Source organism: Palaemon carinicauda, chromosome 25 (genome assembly GCF_036898095.1).
Source record: "Palaemon carinicauda isolate YSFRI2023 chromosome 25, ASM3689809v2, whole genome shotgun sequence".
Classification (NCBI taxonomy): Eukaryota; Metazoa; Arthropoda; class Malacostraca; order Decapoda; family Palaemonidae; genus Palaemon; species Palaemon carinicauda.
The window spans coordinates 9,399,635-9,407,974 of record NC_090749.1 but is presented as its reverse complement, the minus strand read 5'-3'; the positions used below and the strand labels follow the sequence as shown (position 1 = coordinate 9,407,974).

At 34.1% G+C, this 8,340-nt stretch overlaps 1 protein-coding gene across 1 annotated transcript in view; it reads left to right on the top strand.

Moving 5' to 3' along the window:
* Nucleotides 1-4,780: 4,780 nt before the first annotated feature.
* Nucleotides 4,781-8,340, top strand: part of LOC137618850 (anti-sigma-I factor RsgI2-like) — a 32,774-nt gene continuing 29,214 nt past the window's right edge. Inside the window, exon 1 of the mRNA XM_068349059.1 lies at nt 4,781-4,891. Within this exon, the coding sequence (XP_068205160.1) occupies nt 4,781-4,891 (111 nt within the window). The remainder of the gene's footprint in view (nt 4,892-8,340) is intronic.

The window sequence follows — 8,340 nt, the reverse complement described above, 5'->3', positions numbered from 1 at the left end:
CAAAAATTTGGGCTATTTAACGTTTTTAAAATTATTTTTTTGTGTTTATAATTATTTTCCATAAATTTCAATAAAAATCCTTATATCATGTGGAAGATAAAAAAATTACATATATAGTTATAGAAAGAGAAATCAGAATTTTTAAAAGAGGCGGATTAAGTTGCTTGGTATATCTCATTATGCAGTATCTAAATTCATACACCTAATATTATTGAAAACCCTCTTGACTAAAGGGTTGACAAAACATTGATTCTAATAGTGATTGCTCAGTTCTTTCGCGTATTGGCTAAGTCAAAGATGTTAAAATCTTTCCAGAATATATACTCGTATACAATGCTCAAACTCACTACTTTGTGTAATCTATGATTGTAAGAACCATCTAATTTACCCCATAATATGAAGAAATGTAAAATATGTTTTATGTGTACTATTGTATCAAATAGTTACTTTATACATTGTAATTGTAAACTAAAGGCTTAATGTATCAATATACTGATCATATAGAAAATAAACGTATTTCAATAGAGTAATTTAAAACTTGTGCTAAAATGATTACCTAATTTAGAGTATAACTACCATTTGAACTTTAAAATTTTGTTATATGAAATAAATGTTAATCAAAGTTAACTGGAAAAAAATGTAAATTATCATAGAAAATATATATAAATATCAGTGGTTTCTTTAATCAAGTGTGAACGAATTAAATCTTGAATGTATTTTTAGAAACTTATCTAGTGAAATATGCAACAGAAGAATAGCCTATTCATCTTTTACCTAATTCATGAATGAAAACACCTTTAAAATTTCTCTTTTTACATTTGAATAAAATCAATAATTTTATCTGCTATTTTCATCTTAATGTTTTATTACTGATAAAAATTGAAATAGGCCTATCTTGTTTTGTACTGAAAGTTTTTAGATCAAAATCTGCCAAAAAAAAATATTCGTTTTTCAATTGTGTGGGTCACTAATACTAGGTTGACTTCCTGTGAGCTATCAGACAAAATTCTCCCACCATCACCAATCCACAGTTAGCTAGCATGATGATGAAAGCTGTCCAAACCCCAGACATGAATAACGGTGTGTCTGAGGCCTTTGATCTGCAGTGAAGTAGAAACGGCTGTTTTATATATATAATATATATATATATATATATAGAAATAAATAAATATATATATATATATATATATATGGTGAGAGACTGGTAGATATGTGTGTTGAACAAGAGATGGTAATAAGTGCTAGCTTTTTTAAAAAGAAAGATAAAAATAAGTATACATGGGTAAGAGTGGCAAATGGAAGAGTAGTAGAAAGGGCATTAATGGATTATGTGTTGATAACTAAAAGAATGTTTGGAAGATTGAAAGACGTGCACGTGTTTAGGGGTATGGCTAAGCAGTGAAGTAGAAACGGCTGTTTTATATATATATATATATATATATATATATAGAAATAAATATATATATATATATATATATATATGGTGAGAGACTGGTAGATATGTGTGTTGAACAAGAGATGGTAATAAGTGCTAGCTTTTTTAAAAAGAAAGATAAAAATAAGTATACATGGGTAAGAGTGGCAAATGGAAGAGTAGTAGAAAGGGCATTAATGGATTATGTGTTGATAACTAAAAGAATGTTTGGAAGATTGAAAGACGTGCCACGTGTTTAGGGGTATGGCTAACGGTATGTCTGATCATTTTTTGGTGGAAGGAAAATTAGTTGTAGCAAAAGAGTGGGGGAATAGAGTAGGTGGATGTAAAAGGGAGCTAGTGAGGGTTAAAGAGCTAATAAAACCGGGGGTAAAAAGTAAATATCAGGAAAGGTTGAAAATGGCATATGACGAGGTGAGAGTAAGAGAAACTGGTAATTTAGAGGAGGAGAGGAAGTTAGCAAAAGAAAATTTTGTTGGGATTGCAAGTGATGTATGTGGCAAGAAGGTTGTTGGAGGCAGCATGAGGAAGGGCAGTGAATGGTGGAATGAAGGAGTGAAGGTAAAAGTGGAAGAGAAAAAGAGGGCTTTTGAAGAATGGCTGCAGAGTAATAGTATAGAGAAGTATGAAAAATATAGAGAGAAAAAGGTGGAAGTAAAGCGCAAGGTACGTGAGGCAAAGAGGGCAGCTGATCTTAGGTGGGGTCAGGGACTGGGTCAGTCATATGAAGAGAATAAGAAGAAGTTTTGGAAAGAAGTGAAGAGAGTAAGAAAGGCCGGCACAAGAATTGAAGAGACAGTGAAAGATGGAAATGGAAGGTTGTTAAAAGGAGAGGAGGCAAGGAAAAGGTGGGCGGAATATTTTGAAAATTTGCTGAATGTTGAGGATGATAGAGAGGCAGAGATAATTGCTGTTCCAGGTGTTGAGGTGCCAGTGATGGGAGATGAGAATGAGAGAGAGATTACAATAGAGGAAGTGAGGAGAGCACTATATGAAACGAGAGTAGGAAAAGCATCTGGTATGGATGGTGTGAAAGCTGAGATGTTGAAGGAAGGGGGTGTGACTGTAATTGAATGGTTGGTGAGATTGTTTAATGTGTGTTTTGTGTTGTCAATGGTACCAGTAGATTGGGTCTGTGCATGTATTGTACCACTATATAAGGGTAAGGGAGATGTGCATGAGTGTTGTAATTCAAGAGGTATTAGTTTGTTGAGTGTAGTTGGAAAAGTGTATGGTAGAGTACTGATTAATAGGATTAAGGATAAAACAGAGAATGCAATCTTGGAAGTACAGGGTGGTTTTAGAAGAGGTAGGGGTTGTATGAATCAGATTTTTACAGTTAGGCAGATATGCAAGAAATATCTAGCAAAAGGTAAGGAGGTGTATGTTGCGTTTATGGATCTGGAGAAAGCATATGATAGAGTTGATAGGGAAGCAATGTGGAATGTGATGAGGTTATATGGAGTTGGTGGAAGGTTGTTGCAAGCAGTGAGAAGTTTCTACAAAGGTAGTAAAGCATGTGTTAGAATAGGAAATGAAGTGAGCGATTGGTTTCCGGTGAGAGTGGGGCTGAGACAGGGATGTGTGATGTCGCCGTGGTTGTTTAACTTGTATGTTGATGGAGTGGTGAGAGAGGTGAATGCTCGAGTGCTTGGACGAGGATTAAAACTGGTAGGCGAGAATGATCATGAATGGGAGGTAAATCAGTTGTTGTTTGCGGATGATACTGTACTGGTAGCAGACACAGAAGAGAAGCTTGACCGACTAGTGACATAATTTGGAAGGGTGTGTGAGAGAAGGAAGTTGAGAGTTAATGTGGGTAAGAGTAAGGTTATGAGATGTACGAGAAGGGAAGGTGGTGCAAGGTTGAATGTCATGTTGAATGGAGAGTTACTTGAGGAGGTGGATCAGTTTAAGTACTTGGGGTCTGTTGTTGCAGGAAATGGTGGAGTGGAAGCAGATGTACGTCAGAGAGTCAATGAAGGTTGCAAAGTGTTGGGGTCAGTTAAGGGAGTAGTAAAAAATAGAGGGTTGGGCATGAATGTAAAGAGAGTTCTATATGAGAAAGTGATTGTACCAACTGTGATGTATGGATCGGAGTTGTGGGGAATGAAAGTGATGGAGAGACAGAAATTGAATGTGTTTGAGATGAAGTGTCTGAGGAGTATGGCTGGTGTATCTCGAGTTGATAGGGTTAGGAACGAAGTGGTGAGGGTGAGAATGGGTGCAAGAAATGAGTTAGCGGCTAGAGTGGATATGAATGTGTTGAGGTGGTTTGGCCATGTTGAGAGAATGGAAAATGGCTGTCTGCTAAAGAAGGCGATGAATGCAAGAGTTGATGGGAGAAGTACAAGAGGAAGGCCAAGGTTTGGGTGGATGGATGGTGTGAAGAAAGCTCTGGGTGATAGGAGGATAGATGTGAGAGAGGCAAGAGAGCGTGCTAGAAATAGGAATGAATGGCGAGCGATTGTGACGCAGTTCCGGTAGGCCCCTGCTGCTTCCTCCGGTGCCTTAGATGACCGCGGAGGTAGCAGCAGTAGGGGGACTCAGCAGTATGAAGCTTCATCTGTGGTGGAAATGTGTGAGGTTGGGCTGTGGCACCCTAGCAGTACCAGCTGAACTCGGCTGAGTCCCTGGCTAGGCTGGAGGAACGTAGAGAGTAGAGGTCCCCTTTTTTGTTTTGTTTCTTGTTGATGTCGGCTACCCCCCAAAATTGGGGGAATTGCCTTTGGTATATATATATATATATATATACATATATATATATATATATATACATATGTATATATATATATATATATATACATGCGTAAAAATCACAGGAAAACGTGATGCTCAGATGAAGAAGAACCACAGGGAAAATGAAAATACGAAATATACAATAAAGTCCTGACTAGTTTCGTGATACTTCCTCAGAGGAAGTATCACAAAACTAGTCAGGACGTTTTTGTATATTTCGTATTTTCATTTTCCCTGTGGTTCTTCTGCATATATATACATATATATATGTATATATATATGTATACATATATATACATAATATATATATATATATATATATATATATATATAAATTTATACATCTATATATATATATATATATATCATGGACTCAAATAAAGTATTTGTAATTATGTATCTCTTTCAGTATCAAAAACTCACATGTTAGTTGACACAACACAGTCAGACGTTGGCGAAGAAGACACAGAAGAAGAATGACAATTTTTCTTTTTCGTTATTCGAATTGTGTCTGTTGATTACGATGATGATAAGATCATCAAATGACATTAGAGCCAAACATCTTTTGGCATATTACTAGTACTCATTAAATGGTTTAAATCTGTGATGAATAATGCTGATCTCCATCCAAGGAAAGTGAATTTGCCAGCGCTGCCCCAAGCTCATCCCACCAACCTTAACTCTGTTGATGATTGTTACTTGAGTCAGTTGTACAGGGTTATTCCTTATCATACATGTGTTCTAATCAAGAAAGGAAATGTTAATCACTTTTATAAGTAACCTCCAATAATATGAGAAATTCAATCAATTATCGGATAAAAATATCTAGGTATAATAAGGAAACGACTGTTGACTAGTTCACGAATAACCAATTCCGTAGCTTCTACCTTCCTACCAATCTTTTTTTTTTACATCTGGGGTCGTCAAAGCATTCGCTACATGGGGTGAGATAAGGTGCCTCTGACGCCATCTATTGGCAGTAACGTGAAACTTGTTATGATTTTCGGTATGCGACAGAGTCTGCGTTATACCTTTCGTAATATAACACACAGGTTTTTCTACGTACTTCTTACTAATGACGCATTTTATACAATGAAACATATTATTTATCGTATATTTTCATAAAAATTCAACAGAAAGGTGCAACAAATAACTGTTTAATCACTTAATTGTCTCGCCGATTTAGGTACATGTGGCAACTGTTTGGCAACCCTCCCCCGCTAATCCCCAAATGTAATTGAAATAACGATTGTTTGTTAAGGATATACATATAATATTTACTGATAGTTTGCAATTTTTTAAGGCGAATTAAGTTGTGCTCAGACAACAAGGAACCACAAGTTGAAAGTCATCTGTTTGATAGAAAATCTCTGACCAAATAGGAACAGAAATAAAGTAATGAAAACTTTAATAAAGAGATGATCGGGGTAATTAGCAATTTAGTATTCTACTGCTAAGGCCATCTATTGGCCATTGAAATAAACATTATGTAGAGCTCTTGAATCCTTGCTTTCTGGAATCTTCCATGACGTCATTTCGGTATAAAATAGCCAGAATAGCCTACTTAACTGGAACTGAATATGATTTATACTTACCACACATATTTTCTACCTATGTATCAATCTATCACCCTGTCCAGTTGTATAAAATCATTCACGTGAATGGAACAAGGGACGTTTGCTGCCATCTCTTGACAAGAAGTAGGAACACTCGGATTCTATCAAAGTTTGAGGTTACTAGAACATGATTTTATAGTTTTTTTTTTTTTTTTGTAATTAGTATATCAAAAATTCATAATTCCAACATTACTATTTTACTTCACATTTTTAGGATCTAAATTATGCCAATTGTGTGTAAAATACACATAATATGTAGTACAAAAATATACAGAGAATATCCCAATTTTAAAAAGAAAATAGTTGGATTTTAGCCACAGAATTAAAATACCCAAATTAAACCATAATATGTTTCATGTCGGCAGTAAATACGTTATCAGTTAATAATAATCCCAATTATAGATATCAATCCTCTACATTATAGTGTGTTTTATTACAAACCCATCTAATGTTTGTGCATATTCTTCGCAATTATTAGTCTGCATGAAAATTCCATTTATTGGGCGAGTGAGTTCCAACCATGACCTCAATACGAGTTCATGGCCTAACAAAGAAGCAAATCCTATTGGACAATTTGTAAATAACTTTAAACACAGAGAACTGTATTTACTGATTGTGTGAATATGCAATAGCGTACTTATTATTGTAATCTGGTTAACCATTCACTTACCATTAATGACTGACGTTGCAGTAACACAGATATTATCTGCCTCTGATCCACATAAGACGAAATCTTGAAAATGTTCAAGGCGATACGAGGATATTGTGGAGATTTATGTCTTTGAATATTGAATAAAGAAATGTGTGTTTTTCTCCCATATTCATCGTTCAGAGATCAAAAGGATTCAGGCTTCATTCAGGAGACCAGAGAAACCACTTACATGTTTTCTCTTATTCATTTCTCTTCTCCTAATTTTTTCTTCTCCCGTTATGTAAATTGATAATCAATGAATTAAAGCAATGCCCAGCAGTGTATCTGATCTATTTGATGAAAGAAAACATTTGGAAACTTGGCAAAGAAAAGACCATTAATCTAAGAGCATTTCTGGAACCTCTGAGAACAGAAGACGAAACAAGACCAGACAGTATACTTGAAGGTAGAATATATCTGCCACGAGACTTCAGACTGAAGACCCTCACTCAAGTCCTCAGCTTCTATAAACCAAAAAGGTTTACCAATAGACAAAAATCCCTGCATTGAACCTTAGCCTCCTGTTGTTAGTGGGAATGGTTCATGATATAAAAGGTAGCCTAAAGAGTTAACTTACACATCAGTAATTATATTATCGTAGTAAGAATAAAGCATGGAAATAAAACAGTTGAAATAAAATGTATAAAATAAAATTTTAGCTCACATTACTTAAAGAAACTTACTAATGAAATGATCCCTTTCTGGATACACGAACTCGTCTAGATTTGTAGATGATATCTCAATGATTAGAAACCGTTAAGACGCTACAATTTTTTTTACCTATCTTTGTGTGTATGCATAGTTTTATATGCACATAAATATACACACACCAAACAATAGTACAGTATGGATGGATCCAACAATTCCTCAAAGCCCAAGAAATTAATTACGAGATTTATATGTTGCTCAAATTATCAATGAATTTCTTTATGTTTGGTGTTTTCCTAAGCAATGAAAGAAAGGTTCCGGGTCATACTTTCTCTTCGTCTACACATAATTATATAGAGAATTCAACCCAAAAGTCAATAAAGAGTTTTAGCAGAATACATAAGTAACAAAAAATTAATTGTGACATTCCTCCACATCAAAACGTGTGCAGCTTTTGGATGACCAATCACGCACAGAAACAATAAATAATAATCGTAAATAAACAATGTGGTCATTCTGTTATTCTTTTCATGTTGGTAAGTTTTTGGGATGAGCAAAATACCCAAAATAGGCAAAGGAACTTTCATTGCAGGATAAAAGTACATCAGGTCAACAAAAATTTAATTCTTGGCGTCCAATATCATGAATTCAAATGAAAAATTTGTTTTTATGTATATCTTTCAGTATCAAGAATTCTTATCAACATATGCATCGTCATATATATATATATATATATATACTTTATATATATATATATATATATATACATATATATATATATATATATATATTATTTATATATATATACTTTATATATATATGTATATATATATATTTATATATATATATATACTTTATATATATATATATATATATATATAATACACACACACACACACACACACATATATATATATATATATATTTGTGTGTGTGTGTGTGTGTGCGTGTGTGTGTGAGTGTGTATATATATATATATATATATGTGTGTGTGTGTGTGTTTGTGTGTGTATATAAACACAGATAAGTAGCAGTAAAGCATGTAAACATATTCATATGCAATAATTGCACATGCATGTGAATGGAGTCTTAGATGCGAGAGATTAACTCCACACAGACAGTTATTACCTGATGTACATAATCCTTAAGTAATATACCAAGTACCATCTACTTCAGTCTGGTCTATAATAATTAATATTATATATATATAT